This window comes from Triticum dicoccoides, chromosome 7B (assembly GCF_002162155.2).
Source record: "Triticum dicoccoides isolate Atlit2015 ecotype Zavitan chromosome 7B, WEW_v2.0, whole genome shotgun sequence".
Classification (NCBI taxonomy): domain Eukaryota; kingdom Viridiplantae; phylum Streptophyta; class Magnoliopsida; order Poales; family Poaceae; genus Triticum; species Triticum dicoccoides.
The window spans coordinates 37,110,013-37,129,130 of NC_041393.1; the positions used below are offsets into that span (position 1 = coordinate 37,110,013).

The window sequence follows — 19,118 nt, forward strand, 5'->3', positions numbered from 1 at the left end:
CTATCATACCCAAAGGGATCTCATAATAAATATTTTCAATAGGTGCATTAGGTTGAGGAGAAACTCTTTGTGCTTCCGGTTGAGGTGAAGAGACCCCGAACAAACCACTCAAAGGATTGTTTTCCATAGTAGCAAGTGACAGTAAATTTCAGCACGTAATATAAATGTTTCCTTACCAAATTCCACTCACCAAAAGCGCTTCACTCCCCAGCAACGGCGCCAGAAAAGAGCCTTGAATACCCACAAGTACAGGGGATCAATCATAGACCTTTCGATAAGTAAGTGTGTCGAAGCCAACGAGGAGCGGAAGGAAATCACAAGCGGTTTTCAGCAAGGTAATGTCTGCAGGCATTGAAATTGTCGGTAACAGATAGTTTGATAACAAGATAATTTGTAACAAGCAACAAGTAGCAATAGTATAAATAGGTGTAGCAAGTTAGCCCAATCCTTTTGTAGCAAAGCACGGGTCGAAACTTTCTCTTATAGAAAGTAAAACGTTCTTGTGGACACACGGGAATTTCATCTAGTCACTTCCATCATGTTAGTTTGATTCGCGTTCGCTAGTTTGATAATTTGATATGTGGGTGGACCGGTGCTTGGGTGATGTTCTTACTTGAATAAGCCTCTCACTTATGATTACCCCCTCCCGCAATCATCCACAACTACGAAAGAATAATTAAGATAAATCTAACCATAGCATGAAACGTATGGATCCAAATCAGCCCCTTACGGAATAACGCATAAACTAGAGTTTAAGCTTATGTCACTCTAGCAACCCATCATCTAATAACTACTCCACAATGCATTCCCTTAGGACCAAGGATGGTGAAGTGTCATGTACTCGACGTTCACATAACACCATTAGGGGGATCACAACATACACATCATCAAAATATCGAACAAATACCAAATTCACATGATTACGTATGATAAGACTTCTTCCATGTCCTCAAGAACAAAAGCAACTATATCACAAATCATATTTATATTCAAGATCAAAGGGGTATTGAGTAGCATCATGGATCTGAACATATAATCTTCCACCAAATAAACCAACTAGCATTAACTACAAGGTGTAATCAACACTACTAGCAACCCACAGGTATCAACACTACTAGGGTTTAAGATGAGATGGTGCTGGTGAAGATGTTGATGAAGATTGGTCCTCCCATGATGAGAGGATCGTTGGTGATGACGACGGCTCCGATTTCCCCCTCCCGGGGGGAAGTTTCCCCGACAGAATCGCTCGCCGGAGAGCAAAAGTGCTCCTGCCCAGGTTCTGCCTTAAGACGGCGGCGCTTCGTCCCGAAAGCTCTCCCTTTTTTCTAGGTCAAATGGGGTTATATACCAGAAGATGGGCCCTGGAGACCTGCTAGGATCACCACAAGCTCGGGGGCGTGCCTAGGGGGTAGGGCGCGCCTCCCAGGCTTGTGGCTTCCTGGTGGTCCCCCTCTGGTATTTCTTTCGCCAATAATTTTAATATATTCCAAAATAATTCTCCGTCAATTTTCAGCTCATTTGGAGATGTTTAGAAAAGTTGCCTCCGATATAGCCCTTTCAGGTACAGAATTCCAGCTGCCCGCAATCTCCCTCTTCATATAATTCTTGCAAAATAAGATAGAAAAGGCATAAGAATTGTATTATAAAGTGAAATAACAGTCCGTAATGCAATAAATATCAACATGAAAACATGATGCAAAATGGACGTATCAAGTTGCTGATGAACCCATGTCAATGCATATTACAATGGATAACTGCAGCAAAAAATTATACACTTTCGTACCACATGTGAGTGCACGAATCTTCATGTGAGGACCACTGGCTACAAATCTACCGGTATGTACCAGAACCGCTAAAAATTGCACTTTCCTTTTTGATAAAGACACAACCTTGGACGTGCCATCGATTTGGCCCGATCTTTTACAATGAAATAACCTCCAAGATCCACCAATAAAAAATACTCCCAATTACATGAGCGGTAGGCGTAACCCGAAGCTAGGGTAACAACAACCAACAAACAATCTCTCAACACACGAGGAACCTCTTGCCGTAGTAGACGTAACTAGCATGCAAACCCGTCGATGACGATGAACCTCAAGCCAAGTCCAGGAAAAAAACTAAATAAAATCTTTGAGATCACAAACATGGAGCGTTTCATTGCCTCCAGGAAATGACAATTGGGTAACCTAAAAGACCATGAAACATGGCATGCAGGTGAAAATTTCACCTTACAAAGGGGAAGACGAAGAGACAATTTTATGTTGCATCATGGTGGACAATGGCAATATGGCAGCAACGACGCAGTTTGCCTCTGTGACATCATTTTTTTCGAGAAAACTTACAATCTATTCATCAATTATCAAGATAGTACAAAGAACACCGGAAGTAAGAATTAAATCCAGATGCGTAGACCACCTAGCGACGACTACAAACACTGGAGCGAGCCGAAGGCGCACTGCCGTCATTCCCCCTCCCTCATTGGAGCCGGACAAACATTGTTGTAGTAGATAGTCGGAAAGTCATCATGCTAAGACCCCATAGGATCAGCGCACCAAAACAGCAACCGCCGCCGAAGAAGAGAAACCTAGATCGGAAAGATCGAACCTGTAGACATATAGACGAACGAAGACCAGATCCAAGTGAATCCACCAAAGACAAACGCCGACCGGATCCCACGAGATGATTACAACCAGAATTTGTTGCACTCATGTACCACCTCCTCCTTCACTCTACTCAAACGCTCCTTCCCCTAAGGCCTTGTACAATGGAGGTGCTTAGGGAAGGTGCTATTAAAAATAAACCAGGCTTTTTTTAAGCACCGATGCTTATTTATACATGATAGACGCTTAACTAAGCGTCTCTCCTGTAGAAATAGGCACCGATGCTTTAAAAAAATGGTTTATTTTTCTAAGCATCTCTCTAAGCACCTTCCATTGTACAAGGCCTAAGAGCAAGTACAATAAGCTTATATAAGCAGGCTATAAATGTTAAAATATTTTTTGCTGGCATGGAGAGGGGAGAAGAGGAGAGAGACGATGAGCCAACTACGGAATAAGAGTCAGCTGCAGCACGTGCTCCTAGGCACTACGTGAAAGCGGGAGGTGGGTCATGTATTGTTAAAGTAGCATATCATTATATCTAACTATTGTACTTCCTCCGTTCCTAAATATAAGTCTTTTTAGACATTCAAATGAACTATAACATACGGATGTATGTAGACATATTTTAGAGTGTAGATTCACTCATTTTGCTCTGTATGTAGTCACTTGTTGAAATCTCTAAAAAGACTTATATTTAGAAACAGAGGAAGTACTTGCCGGCTATAGATGACACGGCAACATCATATAGCCATCTTACGCTACATATATCCTGAAGCACATGAAAAGGAAGGGCATTTCCAACCTGCGTGTACGATGCACAACTAGAACTTGAAACAAACAGTTGGAATAGAAAGCTCCCAATCATATGCACATATGGCGTATCCATGGCAAATTGCAAAATGTGCACACACGCATATCCTTAAAAAATTGCAAATGTATAATAATTTTGTAATCAGTTCTAGTACTTAGGGGAGAAACCAGAATAGAAACATAAATGTGTCTACATTCTAGTGCCCTGGTGCCTATCAGCTACTACACTAAAAATACAGCATCCAACATCTTCAAATTACATAAATCCTGTCTAACTCCGTTCCGCCGTATTGTTGAGCCCTCCAGTTCCATCAAAGTGTAATTCTGCAGAGCTGGACACTATAGCCGATCCTTGTTGAACTTGAAAAGGCATAAGTGTGTATTCTCCAAGAATTTGAGGCATAACCACTGTCGATGAACCTCCAGATGGTATTGTAGCTGTCACAGATGGATTTATGTTGCTAGTGGTAATAGCCAAGTCAAATGTTCTCTGCTCCAAATAAAGTCATAAAAATGACATGGATGCTTAGGTGTTTGCTACAAATAAAAAGATGAGAAACAAATATACCTGAGATGTGATGCTACTAGCTGGGCCATCCAAACAAAGAGGTTGCTGACTCTGTTTCAGATTGCAAAACTGTTAGCTTAGAAAATACATGAAAATATATTATTGAACAACTGAGAACAAGATTAGATACCGAATGTTCCATAACATGTTGTTCTAGAATATCATCCACTGATGATTTTCTATTTTTACGGGGCCTTTTCTTGTTCAAATTTGTGGAGGAAGCCTGAAATAAATGCAAAATTAGCGAGTTTTTATAAAAAGTAGCTTACGAACAAACGTAATATATGCAACAATACCTTTTGTTCAGCTTCCTTCTTCTTTTCGCTTGCTTGACAAATAAGCTTATCAAGCATAGATTCTTTTCTCAGTGAAGGAGGACATCCAGCACACCTGACAGCTATTGGACTTGGTATATTTTTACTTGTTGTCTTTCCATTCGAATGTGCATCTTCCCGTGTAGCAACATGTTCCTTACCATTTTCAGAACTTGAGTTGCTAGAGAATCGAATTTTCAGGGTGCGAAGCTCTTCAATCAAAGCATTGCATGAATCATCTGACATGGAGCCGATCTCTGCAACTGGGTAGAAAGAATTGCACAATCTATCAAAACGTTCTGCAGCAGGAGTGTCTTCCATGCCGCCATATGTGCATCTGATAAAGTTGTGCTTTCTGTTCACATTTTTTTTCGACCGATCAAGGACGTATTGTGGAGGAACCTCCTTGATTTTCTTGTGAGTGAGCACACATAACACATGCCTACAGAGAATACCAGTGAATTCAAAGCGGCGACATGAACACTTAACTTCAAACTCTTCCTCACTGAAGTATACATGGTGCACAATATCTTTTCTCCATCCTTTATCTTCGTCAATCAGCACATCCTCGGTGATTTCATACGTTTCTATCGCCCCCTCCTTTTGCATCAACTTCCGATCACAGTACATAGTTTGTGTTAGCTCTTCTTGAAATTCTTTGAACTTCGAATTTGTATAGGCTGATTGAAATTGCTTCTCGATGTCAAAGTGTGTGACACGAGGTATGGTTGAACTCTTGTTTACTCGTATTTCAGCCGGGTCATTCAGCTCAAGCCTTCGCTTGACACGGAAGTCTAACTTTTTGTTGCATCTGAACCGCCGAGGTTTAAGTGGACTTAATGCATGATTATGATCCAAAATGACCGTCGAAAGATGAAACCTCCCATCAGGAGCACGGGTAATATTGATTTTAGCTTTACATCCTGTCCCGACTGTTCGACTTGGCTTCAACATATTTCCTGAATTGGACTGAGCCTTACCATAGCGAGAGCAGGAAAACGTAAGGTACTTCAGTTGTCCATTATCATCACGGTTTGAGCTCCTTCTCGTCACACCAAAGCCTTTTGCTTTAGCATATGTGTTGTAGTACTCTCTCACCTCAGTCTCGGTACCAAAGGACATCCCCACTTCAGGTTCTCTGAGTAATCCATCTGGGTGAGCTTCAGCACGGTCATGTGCAAGCTCCACATTGCTTTCCCTTTGTTGCTTAATGCCGTCGTCATCGCTTGAAATAGACATGTCACTTGATTCTTGAACGCCACCGATCCCATCATCCATTCCTATAAATCATGAAAAAAAAATCATTCTCATTCAAAGGCAATATAACATATTGACCTAAATGCTGGCAATCTAACCATGAACTTATGAACTTCCTGCTGGACTTAATGAGATGAACAAATCAGTAAATGGTGCTCCGGATGCACTACAACATTTACACGCAAAGGCATTGATGATCTGGTCAAGAAAAGCTAGATGAAAGATGCAAAAGTTGAGCAAGAACTTTGCCTGATCAGATAAGTAACAACCCCACTTACAGCCAACGCAAGAGCACAGCCATTACAGATTACAGAGAGCCAGACCTGACTTGGCACAAACCAAACAAACACAACCTATTGTATTGACCTGATCAAAATTAGCTAGACGGAAGATGCCAGAATTGAAAAGGAACCTCGCCTCCTGGCTCCCCGTCCTCGAGCTGGGTCAGGCACACCGGCACGCACTCCACCCCCAAGTTGTCTTCTGCTTCGACGGCGCCCCGCGGTGATACTGTGATGGGCGGCGCCCCGCGGTGATACTGTGATGGGCGGCGACCACAGCGGTTTAGGCGGTGAGACTGTTTTTCTGCCGCAGAAATCTACTTCAGCAATTAGGGCAAGCGAAAGCAGGAGGCGGCGATCTGGGGAAAACGAGCTGCATTTCTGGGTCTTTTTTTTTTTTTTGCGAAGAGCCTTTCTGGTTTTCTTTCCCTGCGTAAATAGCGGCACTTTATCTTTTCCATTTTCCCCCCTTTTATCGTTCACCGGCGTGACCCAATCATTTGTTAAAAAATACTCCGGAGTATGTGTCCAAGGCATGAATTTCATAGGAGAAATTAACAAATTGCCAGAGAAAGAAAAACTAAATAAGAGGCGAGATGGGGGTGGAGAGGGCAGGGCCGGGCGTTGGCGCACCTCGGGAACGACACCGTGCCGCCGCCGCCGCCGCCGCCAAAGAAGCGCACGCTAGCACTGGGGCAAGGCCGGCGCCGCCGCGGCTAGACGCGCGCGTTGGTGGCGCGGAAGATGGCGTCTCGCGGCGAGGCCGGCATTCCGTCGAGCAGGTGCCGCGCGTGGCGGGTGTGGGCGCGGTCGCGGCTGGCGGTCTTCCTACGCCGCCGCGTCGGGATGACCTCAACGGTGGTTGGAGAGGTCCAGCCTGGGTGGTGGAGACGAGAAGGCACGCCGGGCTGGAGCAGGGGGGGTGGGCCGCGGCGAGGAGCGGGAGCGAGAACGGAAGGGCAGAGCCGCAGAGGCAGAGGCACGGGGAGCATTTCGTTTTGCTACCTGTAGCTAGCACACAGCACAGTAGCCGCTGTGGAATGAAAGAAACAGAGCAAAACAGGGGAAGGCCGTGGAATCATCTCTCTTTTTCTTTGAATGGTGACCGTGAAATCATCTGATGAAGAGAAATTTGCTCTTCTGTTACTAGTACTACCACTTTATATGAATGTTACGGACGTAAAACGACCATCTATTCCTTAAAATTATACTCCCTTCGTTCCAAAATAAATGACTCAACTTTGTACTAAAGTTAGTATAAAGTTAGTATAAAGTTGAGTCATCTATTTTGAAACGGGGGGTATTTGAGAAGTAGTTTTGTTTAGGTGGTTGAAGGGTAGCTAGCACATTTTTTTTTCCTCAAAACTTTCCCTCGGACGCTCAGGCCCCGTTCGGCTCACGGGAAACTTGGAGGAAAAGTGTAGGAAAGTTGTTCCTCTGGAAAATTTGCCATCGCCATCGTTCAGGACAAAGGAATGTTGAACAGTGTTTTAGAGGAAAAGTTCCTGCAGCGTGCCGTTCCCTACTGATTTCACGGGATTGAAAAAAATCCACCCCAACCTCTTGTTTGGGCGGAAGCCCGAGGCAAGAAGGCAGAAGTGCAGTGTGAATATGAATAAAATATTGAGTGAGATGAGTTCTTTGAGGTGCAAACAGAAGTAAATCGCTGTTTTGCCGATTAAAAAATATAGCATGGCTGTAGAATGGATAGTTCTTTCCCGTACTCTCTCCCATCAACCCGCACACTCCTTCGTATTGATTGCTCTGACGTTCCCTCCATTCTGTAATTCCTATGTTTTACACCTACGTTCATCTGCCATTTCTCTATTTCTCTCCATCCCTATGTTTTAAATTCCTGTGAGCCGAACATGGCCTCAATTTTGTAGTCCAGATGGGCGGTCTGGGCAAAAAGCCGTGTCCTCTCACTCGCCCACAGCCTTCCCGCTACCCCGACCCCTATCCTCACCGCAGAATGAAAAGGCCCCGCCACAGCCCTGGATACAATCGCCAGCGCTGAAGACCTACCGGCGACCACAAATCCGACTAGGGGGAAACATCATCAGCGACACATCGTCACCGACAGCATTGCCACAAAAATGGGGATGACAAGGGGGAAACATCAGCGGCGGCATATCATCACTGGCAGTAGTCGACAGTCACTCCACCGCAACAATTGTACTGCCCTTGCCGAAGCTGGCTGGCAAAAGGGGTCATCAGTTGTCGGCCAAGGCGGCGGGCAACACGACTACGACAGGGAAGATAAAGAAGACTACGACCACCCCGACGGTTTCCTCTCAACCCGTCGTGGTGTCTGCGAGTTCTATGCGGCCTCTTGCAGCCATGCCACCACCACCACCTTCACCTTCGATGGCCAAGGGCGAGGTGGATTCAGCTAATACCACAAGCAGCAGCAACATGCCCGCAAGGTAAAAAAATCCTTTATTTTTTGGGATTTGCGCTTCTCAAAGTTATGCATGGTAAGGGACCTGCTAGAGATGCTTTGAAAGAGGCTTTCAACCGCCAAAACATGGGTGAATAAGGACATGGTGCCATTTTCAAGATCCAGAGGAATGCAATGAGTTTCATTAAAAAAAACTTCATGAATTCAACATAGCTACTCCATCCATCCCATAATTTAAGGCCTTTTATGGAACAGAGGGAGTATGATTTATTTTCACTTGTCCAACTTTTGTTTTCTATTGGCGTAGCCTGGCAAGGGGTTTCGGAACGAAAATCCACCCCCTCCCACAGAACTAGTAAGCTTTGCTTTCAGGTCATTACAACCCGTATGTGCACGTCCAAGCAAAAAAACTGGGGACAGAATTACATGATAAGATCTACAGGCCACCAAGCAAAATGTTTTAACTGTTTATCATGATGCACTTGTACAGCACCGTGCTTGAAGGAGGCTTACAACACAAAGTATTAGTCTTGAGAGACGGAGAACAACATACAACATGTCACGTCAAAGTTTACAGGTCACAGAGATCTCCATCCAAAACTGAGCCGATCTCATTGCAGGTTTCGATATGCTAGCATAGGGCGGAGGGGCGTGCTATGATGGCTATGACTACGAGAAGGTGTCCTCCCTGTCCCCCTCGGCGACCTCACCCTCCTCAATGTTGCTGAACTCCAGGAAGTGCGTCGGCCTGTGGTCCTCATGGTAGAAGTCGCGGGGTGTGCCCAGCTTCATGCTGTACTTCATCAGCGGGTCGTGCTTGACTCCCATGAAGTTGTAGTTCCACGGAGCGTTGTCCGGAACCTGGTGGGAGACAAAGGTGAAGTGAGTATTCCGAACTCGAGTTGGCTCTAAAGAACAATTTGCAAATATTAATCCTGTCAAGATGAGTACACATACCATGTAGAATCCAAGGAAGCGGTCGCTGAGAAGCATCTGGACCTTCTCGTAGTGAGTTGGGAGGTACCCTTGTGGGTTGCTCCCGTTGTCCTTGTTGCCACGGGCCCACTCATAACCACTTGGTGTCAATTTGTATGCAGTCAACGAGCACGATCCTGGGGTGAAGCTGCAGGTCAAAATGATGCACTTCTCACCATCCCACTGCTTGTTGTTCTCCAAAATTTTAGCATGTGATGTCAAATCCTGCAAAGCACAGCAGAACAAACAGTTCAGTATATGAGACTCGCATATCATACCAAGGCACTACGCAATTGAAATGTGCAAGAAACAACAGAATACAGTTCAGCACTACAGAATGTGCCAAAAAACAACACAGAACCAACAATTCAGCACTGAAACTGTCACAGGCAAAAAAACGCTATTATAAAATGTGCAAGAATAATAAAAAGAACCAACAGCAATAAATTTTATGTACAGTGCATTGTGAGTTGGAAAGAATAAATTATGTATAACATGCATTTTAATATTCACATTCAGAATTCAAATGTCAAAAGGGAGACAATTAGCCGCTCATGGAAAGACATAAATCTGCTTGATCAGACATTATAGAATTGTGGACTGAAATTCAGCTACTTAGTTTAGATTTTGGATAAGAATCACAAGGTTAGGTTTGGAGATACAAATGGTAGGAGACAAACCTGAGGTGATAGCTGAGGAGCTTCATTCGGCTGGGTATGCATCCATCCCAATGGCTCCAAGTCAGCAAGGAACTCATGCTCTGGGAGATTCGATGGCAAAGTCACCATCTGGTGAGTTCCATGCTGTGGCGGAATGGATATGCATCTGATCTCCTTGACTTGGGGATTATCCTGTGGACTCAGCCCATACAGGAAACCTGCAACCTGTGTCCGTAGATCTGCTATGCATATGAACTTCTTCAATATATTCTTTGGCATGATGTAAGTATAGCCAGTCTCCTGTACACATAGTACAAGCAGTAAGTAACCATTGGGCAATTGTTATTTGGTGGTTTCATGGGTAAATCAAAGAAAAGGATTTGCAGTACTGACCTTTATATCATCCGAGTTAACATAAATGTGGTTGACACGGAGATACAGGTTTGTAGCAGAGATGGCCCTGACACGCCAATCTGTCTTCGATGCAAATGCTGCTTGCTCATACGGACTGGTCGTCGTGACGATGAGCTCATCTCCATGCACATTAACTGTCCTCGTTGTCTGTGCAGTTACCTGATTTGTCTCTCGGGACTGCAAATTCAAGCAAATCCAAGAATGAGGGAAACTGACACAATTACTATGCATACTAGACACAAAGGCTGGTATAGAAAGTTTTACCTGTTTCTCAATCTCAGCTATCTGTTGCCTCTGCTGTGACGGTGGAGCTATTTCAGCACCAAGTATTATATCACGAATCTCAGATTGCGTAAGTGCAGAAGTATTAACGTTGTTTTTCTTTGCATAATCGGAAAGAATGAGATCCCTGAGCGCACATTCGACCTTCAGCCACTGCTCGTCAGTCAAAGATGGCCAGATATGATGTGGTTCCGTAACAATCGTCTTGTCAGGCTTCAGCAACATCTTAGCCTTCTCATTATTGACATGCAATGCTCTTAATATAAGCACAAGACGAGAGAATGCGGTGTAGGACGAGATACTTTTCAGCCAGTCATCGTATATGTTATAAAGAACCATCTGCGGTTCTGTAGCCTTGAGAATAAGATCACCAAACTTCTCAATCTTCAAGCAAGCTTGGAATGGCAGCTGCAACTCACTACCCTTGATAACAATGTTAGGGAAATCAAGCAGATGGACTTCCAGTGGATCCAACATACCCTTCCTTGTCACAATAATTTGCTTTGGCTGCTCTTCTACAGGAAGAGACCGAACTAATGCAGCAACCTCCTCGGCAGTTTTCCACTTGGCCAGCTGCCCTAGACGCTTTTGTCCTGCCCATACACTTGTGTGGATGACCTGCAGATCATAATACATTTTCATCTAAGTCTTCCAAGTTGTGATGCTGCGCAGTTATGCAACGATTGCAACAAAGCTATAGAGGTATAAAAGCAAAAGAAAAGGAAAAAACCTTCAGAAATAGTTGCCCGGTTCTTGGATTGAAAATAAAGATAGCACCGTTGATGGGTTTGGTGGTCAGGTTACCCTCGAAAGTTTTGTGAATGGTAACTCGGTAGACATTCGTGTCATCCACAAACCATATGATTTGATTGCTGAATATCTCTCCATAGTTCTGTGAAGACAGATACGGCTCAGTGGGTTCAGATGAATACAACTGAAGTCCCTTTCTTATTCTCTCCCTCAGCACATACAGAGCAGGATTTGACTGTCAAAAGAGAAAATAAACAAGCATGTCATTTATTAAGTAAGACTATACTTTTACTACAACACAGATAATGCCATAGAACTAGATTTGTTACAGTTAGCATGGTTATTACCTTCATGATCTTGTTCATTGCTTGCTGGAGGAGGGGCTTTGACCCAGGGAACCAATTGCCAAAAGCAGAGTGCAAATTATAAGCTAGATCAAGTCCAATCATCACTCCTGCAATAAATATTAATCATCGACATTAAGCACAGAGGACTCAGACAAGGCAAGAAATTGAAAGTTGATGAATAATCAAAATCATACCAGTCGGAGAAGGGTAGATGGACATATTATCTGTCGTGTAGTCCATAAATTTTGCTCTTGTATAACGTTCTATGTCATGTGAATCATAGTCTCCCCATCGTAGTTGCACATCAATCCAGTACTTGTTACTCGCTTTCTGATCGAAGACATCCTTTGACTCGGAAACTAAGCTTGGTTTGGACATCTGCCACCTATGTGCAGCAAAAAGGAGGACATCTGCACATGAACTGTTCATCTTGTAACTCTTCCTGGGATGTATTGTCTCCTTCTGTACTGTCTCAATCTCCAGCGCATCCAACTCCTGATCCAGAACTTGGCAAAGATCCATAACAACACTTTCATGGACCTTCTGCCAAAGATGTGCACGGAAAATCTGAATCAGAGAGATCTTCAGGGTTGGAATTTTACCATGCATGAATATCCCTGTCAGATCTAGCTGAACCTGGAAACCAACATATACGTTTGCACGATTAATGGTTGGCGACCACCAGAGGGTAAATCTTCTGTTGGGGATTTGATTAAGCCCAGAACGCTGTGCATTTGTCAGCTTTTTGTACTTCATTGATTCCTCGAAACCTGAAGCCTTCTCCCAAAACAAACCCTCCCAAGTAGGGAAATATGTTCCTTTAAATAAGGTATGTTCCAGGATACCTTCCACACCACCAAGTGCTTGGATGACATCAGTTCTGTAGTTATTCAGATTCCACAGCTTTCCATCATGTCGCTGATGTGTCCACCAGAATGGGTTCTGTTTCAGCACTTGATACTGCTTAAAGTCTGTCCGCACCCTCCACCCCTTGTCGTAGGCCAAAGTGTGCCGGTCTTTTTGGAATAAAGTGTTGATACGGGGTATGCCTCTATCCCATGAATCTTCCAGATCTTCAAGTGTTAAGCGCCTATTCTGCGATTGTGCTTCCTGCCTCTTCAAAGCATACTCAGCCCAAACACGCTGAGAATCAATAAACTCGCTCTCCCATGGTTGGATGTAGCGATACAAGTTGGGGATAAGCTGGTCCTCTTCATGACTCATACCACTTCGAAAATGTGTCACACCAACATCTGTCTGTTTGCTATACCTAAGATCACTCTGTGGTATCAAAATGTGACCCATTGACAACATACCCAAACCTCCAATTTCCTTGGGCGTATAGAAGATAACTGGTGGAAACCTGCTGGGCATCTTTGAGTTCAGGCCAATCTTTATGCGAGTCTGAATCTTGTTTTCACATTTTACAAGCAGATCCAGTAGTTCCTGTGTATGAACAGTTGCTTCACGGAAATATGTCATGAGGCCAATGAGAGCAGTGTTCCACTTGTTGACTATCTTGGTAAATGTCGTTGATCCTGATGACATAAGGATTTGCCTGACACGGTTCTCAAACACCTTCATGTGTTCATCATCAACCCTCAAAAATGCAATAGCTGTCCTTTCTTTTGTCTGCTCATTCTGCAAGTTCCATACTCCATCTTTTGTGTTGCTGAATGCCTCCTGAGTCATACGTATCTTCGGCAGTATACGGACCTCAAACCCAGACATGCTAAAGAGCAGGTTTGGGTTATCCTTGCTGTATACAGAGACAAAGCCATTCTCCCATTCTAATGTAGTAATGCTCCTTGGCAGGCGATTCTTCATATCCCAAAATACACTTCTTCCCAGATTAACATCATGCTTCATGAGCCTCATTCTTGCATCTCTAGGCCAACATTTCTTGTTGTTGTAACCGACCATGTTCTCATTATTAGGATCAGGATGCTCTGTCAAGTAACGCTGAATCAAATCCCTTGCCTCTTCATGAGTGAACCTGAACATTATATGCACCTTATCGATATATCGAGAATACAGCCTGATGGGATGCCTTGTCTCAACTTTAGTGTCAGTATATGTAAGGAACTCATTTGGCATCTGAGGCGGCCCTGCAATCTCACTGGCTCGTGTTAAACCAAGAAGTAGGAGATCCAGCACCAGCCCATAGTACTGCACAATAAAAGATGCAAACTGAAGACCTCGAATAAGTCCATAAGAATTTGTGTGACTCATATCCTTGTAAGACAGCACAACATTATTCTTTGCAGTGACATAATCAGCAATGTTGTGGTCCAAGACCAACCGTAGAAGCCTGTTCAACAGAGTCAGATCAATTTTTTCAAAGAACTTCTCAAATTTTGTCTGCAGCATCACAACACACTGCCCATCACTAGTGTCCCATATGTCCTGCAAATTATTTATACCTTGGCACCACTTATAAACAAGTAGAGGAGGTGGTTCTGAATCAGCAGGCTTTACCCAATTTGGGAAGAGGTGGCGTTTGTCCCCTTCATACCACAAGTATTGGTCAAGGTATGCATCAGTAATTTTCTCAAGAGGCTCAATTTCATATACCGGGATCAGGTAGCTGTACAGATCCATAAACTCAATACCAACTTCTTTAAAAGCACGCTGAGTAAGAAGATGTCGTTTTATCCTTGACAAAGCTTCATGTGGATTATCATATGCTTGCTCTATTAAACCCAGTTCCTCTCGCTGCAGTTGATTTAATCTTACTGCCACACTGTATGACTCTTTTAGCCTTTCCAGTGCCAATATAAGAAGTTTGGTATCATGCTTGTATGAGAGTGGGGGAAAAGGAATTGGTGAGAACTTCCTTGACTCCAGCCAATGGACCGTGGTTGTATAAATAGCAACTGCTTCTTCAGGCGTCACATATGGCCCATCTTTCAAGTAGTTGTGTTGCCTCTCTTGTTCTGCCTTCAGCCACAAACGAGTCAACCTTCCAAGATTTTTGCGGCAGACAGTCTTGTCAACGGTAGCACCACGCCGGATACGCTCACGGTTGTAGTGAGCGACATTTGTCCACCAATCAGCCTTGGACTTCACATAACGGAGTATCATGTTCTCAATAGGAACTGGCAGGCCAGGGACCTTCCAGGGGATATTTGCCTTCCAGCAGCGCCATGCCTCACTAAGATGCTGCAGTATAGTCCGGGCCTTGTTTTGCTTGATGCCCTCTGGCATAGCATCAAGGACATCATGCATAACTGCAGCTCGAAGTTCCAAATCAAAGTGAGACTCGACACGTTGCTTGGTTACTGTTTTAGCAACTCCTTTTGAATGGCGACCTTCAAACTGCCTGGCCAACAAATTACCTAGCCACCTTTCAAGCAAGGGCACAATACCACGAAGGAAGAATAGCCACACTCTCCACATTGGAGCCCAAAAACCACAGCCAGGTCCTTTTCCAACAGGACCAGTGTTGAAACGGTAGTATATCAAGTGCTTCAGATCTTTGCACATCCTAATTTGCCGCATCAGGCGATACTTGTATCTGTACATACCGGTCAACTGACCAACATGAGAGAATATGTATTGCAGACCATCAGCCAACTGAAAGGCATCAACATTTCCCAAGCGAAATTGGATGTTTGCATCAACAACCAGCTTCGTAAGTCGCAGAATCTCACGACACAAGTGGAAAGCATTTCCAAAACGAGATTTCTTTCTCTCTTTTGTTGTGAGTGTCTTCACAGGCTTCAAATTGAAATTGTAGTCCAAGTGAAGATAGTTCAGATTCTTCCTGTGAATCAACAAGTTAAGCATGTTGTAGCCCTGCTTGCAAACTTGCAACCCAGCTTCTGCCCAATCAAGCTCTGTACTTTGGAAGAACTTCGTTGCTTGCAGTGAACGGAACAGATGTTTCTTCTTCTGTGCTTTTGGAGGCCTGTGATGTAGCTCATTGAGCACATAGCACTTCAGCAGCTTCTGGTAGCTCACCCGGACCTTAACTGGATACGCTGGTGGACTGCAAAACAGACAACATGAGACAAAACTATACCAACGAAGAAAATATGGAAAGAGATTGTTATTTGTTAACTCGTGTAGTACTTACCAGTGCTCTTTGAACCACTCAGATACAAGAGGGATATCCTCAGCACGGCGTGTTCTACCAGATCTCATGTTAAAAGGCCTTGGAGCAAAAAGCAATGAAATGCCGGCAGCTGTTGTGTCAGTGTAAAGTGGAAATCGGTTCAAAAGAGGCTCCACACCCTCAGGGAGACTAAAGTCATCTTCGTCGTCACCTTCACTTGCTTTCTTCTCCCGACGATCAACCTTGCTGGTTGAAGTGATCGGATTTATCAGAGGATCATAATAAAATGCAGGCAGATCTGGATCCTCCGTCTTGATATACATTATCATAGGAGTATGATATATGCAAAGTCTCACTTTCCTTGGCCTGTTATTGTACAGGTGCGGGAACGCAATTCTGTACTCGGTCCGAAGTGGTTGACGGATGATGAGTTTATTGATGTCATTAAATTCATTCCAGTCCTCATCCCCCTTCTCCATATCACGGTACAATGGCTCAAACTTTGGACCTCCTGAAATTGAAAATTTTAACATCAGTGATAAGAAAACATATGATGTACACCAAATATACCAATGTGTTGCCTCTTTTGATAAAGCATAAGAAAATACATTTAGGAAAATACAAGCACTGGTCGCTTATGTTTTCATTATGTTTTCATAATAATTTTCATAAAACATTGGCAGTATTCAGATACCAGGTGGGAAATTGTTTTATTTAATCATCAAATCAAAAGCTATAAGCATTAGGCTAATCAATGTTTTGTGGTAATATTTTTTAACTTGCGACATCAAACTTGCTTACAAAACAAAAGGTAAATCTTGTTACCTGGGATGCACATGTTAAGTGCTTTGGCAGTAAAGAAAGACTCCATGTCAAACAAATAGAAATAATTCCGATCAGTCAAGTCTGACAAAAGTTGACCAGCAAGGCGATAAAGTGTTGCCATTATGGGAAGAGACAGATTCCACTTCCTATAGCTGGGACCATTTATAAAATTGGTCTTCACGAGGGGATTGTGATCATAAAACCAGTTATACACAGCTCCATCTTCCTCTGGATCCAACTCCAGTTGTATAGCCTCCAGTGGTTCAACGTCCAACAAATTATCAGCGTAATCCAGTGGAGGTTCCTCGTCATCAAATGGAGGAAAGCGCATTCTCTTGAAATGCCGCCTATCTCTCTTCTCCCTTCGCATCATGATCCACATAGAGCCCCACTGCAGAAAAACACATGACAAAGAGATATATTGTAAGCATATCTAGACACACATGACATGGCATAAGAGATAAATGGGACAAAAAAGAATAATGTGGCAATAATGGAAGAAGAATCAAGTCTAGATCATTACCTGCGCCAAGTAAATGGGCTCAACTACCCATGGGATCTCGTTTACGAAGGTTATGGCGCCAGTGATATGGTACAAGATCTTAACATCGCGAACCTGAAAACAGGAGTTATTTTAGTCTATGGACATGGAACAGCTAACCTCAGCAACCATAAGATTATCAGTGTTCATATCAAAAAGTCGCAACTAAAGGGCTTACTTGTTCCCAGGGCATCGGCATATTCTCCAGTAGTTTGTAAACAGCATGAGGCACAAATTTGAGTGCTCCAAGATAAACACGTTTGTCATGCCTGTACTTCTTCGAAGACATGTCCCCATGGTCCCTGTTCAAAAAGACAGATGCATAAATTTACTGAAACATATAGGCAGATCCCCAATCTAGACCACATGAAGGTTTACCAATGCTGAGCTACAGCAACTAGCACATCAACAGTTCAACATATCTAGAATCCTGACTCCTGCAACCGACAGTTGAGCCACTAGCAAATTAACATGTTCACCATAACTATGAGGATAGAATACAAAATAATATCGTGAATCATAATTTCAAATCCAGAGCAAGAGGCAGCAAACGCATGCCTGATTCCAGTGACAAATCGTAAGCAGGAAACACAACGAGCACATGATGCAGCGCAGAAAATAACATGGGTAAATCAAAACCTAAACCCTATCGAATCGCAGTTACAACCATAAACCTACACCAAACATCAAACACCATGCTCGCACAACCACTGACTTAGTCGAGACGCGTATCACATCCACGCCACTAGTTCAACGCGACACACAGCTACGGAACGACCTAAGACCATAAGCAACTAAGCATCACAGGCCGCCATGAGCGCCAAAGGCCCCGAAACCTAGCCGCGGGCGGTAGAGGAAAGCCCGAAGGCGCGGATCTGGAGGTTCCATACCTGATGATTTTGCGGACGTGCTCGGGGGGCATGTCCTCCTTCTGCGCCTCGACGAAGCCGAACTTGCGCTTGTCGCCGTAGCGCTTGGAGTTGAGCTGGTGCCACTTGCGGGCTTTTTCGACGAGCTGCGCCTCGAGCTCCGCCGGGGTGAGCGGCTGGCCGGCCTGCGGGGGCGCGGCGGCCGGCGGGGGAGGGGGCGGGGGCAGGCCCGCGCCGGCCGTGCCCGGGGGAGGGGGCGCGGCCGCCATGGGCGGCAGCGGCGGCGGCGGCCCGCCGTTCCACATCGGGCGGCGGTGGCGGCCTCCGCTGCTGCTGCGAGGGTTTTGAGTCTCGAACGAGACGGGTTGGGGTTCGACTTCCAGAGGTGTCGGGATTAGAGTGAATGAAAGGGGAAAAAGAAGGGGAGAGGGGGAAACCGAAGGCGCTGGCGATGCGTCGGATATTTTTATAGGTGGGCTTGGCTGCGGGCTATGGCGGTGTGGCGGGGAGATTCGAGCCGACTTTGGTGCCATTGGGCCGGGCTTTGGTTCTCAAGTCGGCTGTGTGATGGGCTACACTGCGTCTCTTATTCACACTTTTTTCTTCCTCTCATTCCCCTGAAATAAATAAAAAATCTTCTTTTCTCAAAAAAAAAAAACTTCTTCTCACGTCGGCTATCCTGAAAAAAAAGGGTCGGCTGTGTGATGGGGGGTCTCTTATCCACTCAGAAAAATATGTTTTGGACCTTTATAAGGTTTTTTCAGTATCACAGAAATATTTTATACGGGAGCAATTCGTTTAGTAGGATACGATGTATTTCATTGGTTTCAAAATATAAGGTGTGGTATTAACTTTTCTTAAAGACAAACTTGTCTTGCTTTGACCATGTCTATAGACAAAAATATCAATGTCTACAATACAAAATCATTATCATTATATTTTTCATGAAATATATTTTCATATTTTATTTATTTGATATTGTAATGTTGATATACTTCTTTTTGAACACTTAAATGTTGATATACTCGTACTTATTTGACTATTCAAAAAACTAATGCTTTTTGAAAAGGAGGGAGTATTTAAAAGTCTAGTTTCCTATTTACAGATTGGCCATCTTGTGCATTGATTTTTTGTTCAACGAAAATTGATAGTTACATATTTTCAAAAT

General features: G+C 44.0%; 2 protein-coding genes across 2 annotated transcripts; both read right to left on the minus strand.

The window, feature by feature from the left end:
• Window positions 1–3,516: 3,516 nt before the first annotated feature.
• LOC119340722 (protein FAR-RED IMPAIRED RESPONSE 1-like) lies at window positions 3,517–6,887 on the minus strand. The gene is made up of 5 exons (XM_037612643.1): window positions 6,464–6,887; window positions 4,275–5,572; window positions 4,109–4,201; window positions 3,979–4,029; window positions 3,517–3,900 (listed from the first exon to the last, which is right to left on the minus strand). The coding sequence occupies exons 2-5, from the start codon at window positions 5,568–5,570 to the stop codon at window positions 3,682–3,684; spliced, it is 1,659 nt and encodes a 552-aa protein (XP_037468540.1). The 5' UTR covers window positions 5,571–5,572; window positions 6,464–6,887; the 3' UTR covers window positions 3,517–3,681.
• A 1,766-nt stretch (window positions 6,888–8,653) lies between these two features.
• On the minus strand, window positions 8,654–18,219 carry LOC119340345 (pre-mRNA-processing-splicing factor 8A). The gene is made up of 13 exons (XM_037612246.1): window positions 17,972–18,219; window positions 17,260–17,383; window positions 17,064–17,156; window positions 16,541–16,931; window positions 15,737–16,226; window positions 11,853–15,649; window positions 11,659–11,765; window positions 11,292–11,546; window positions 10,544–11,179; window positions 10,259–10,456; window positions 9,887–10,165; window positions 9,189–9,431; window positions 8,654–9,092 (listed from the first exon to the last, which is right to left on the minus strand). Exons 1-13 carry the CDS (start codon window positions 18,217–18,219, stop codon window positions 8,901–8,903), a joined length of 7,053 nt encoding a protein of 2,350 aa, XP_037468143.1. The 3' UTR covers window positions 8,654–8,900.
• Window positions 18,220–19,118: the final 899 nt, after the last annotated feature.

Excerpts from the sequence above, each read along its gene's own strand:
- LOC119340722 (XM_037612643.1), bottom strand. The coding sequence starts at position 5,570 with ATGGATGATGGGATCGGTGGCGTTCAAGAATCAAGTGACATGTCTATT. Across the intron at positions 4,202-4,274 it reads AGAAGGAAGCTGAACAAAAG|GCTTCCTCCACAAATTTGAA; the intron begins GTATTGTTGCAT and ends CATTTATTTCAG. Across the intron at positions 4,030-4,108 it reads AACATGTTATGGAACATTCG|AGTCAGCAACCTCTTTGTTT; the intron begins GTATCTAATCTT and ends AATCTGAAACAG.
- LOC119340345 (XM_037612246.1), bottom strand. The coding sequence starts at position 18,219 with ATGGCGGCCGCGCCCCCTCCCCCGGGCACGGCCGGCGCGGGCCTGCCC. Across the intron at positions 11,547-11,658 it reads CAATGAACAAGATCATGAAG|TCAAATCCTGCTCTGTATGT; the intron begins GTAATAACCATG and ends CTCTTTTGACAG. Across the intron at positions 11,180-11,291 it reads CCGGGCAACTATTTCTGAAG|GTCATCCACACAAGTGTATG; the intron begins GTTTTTTCCTTT and ends TATGATCTGCAG.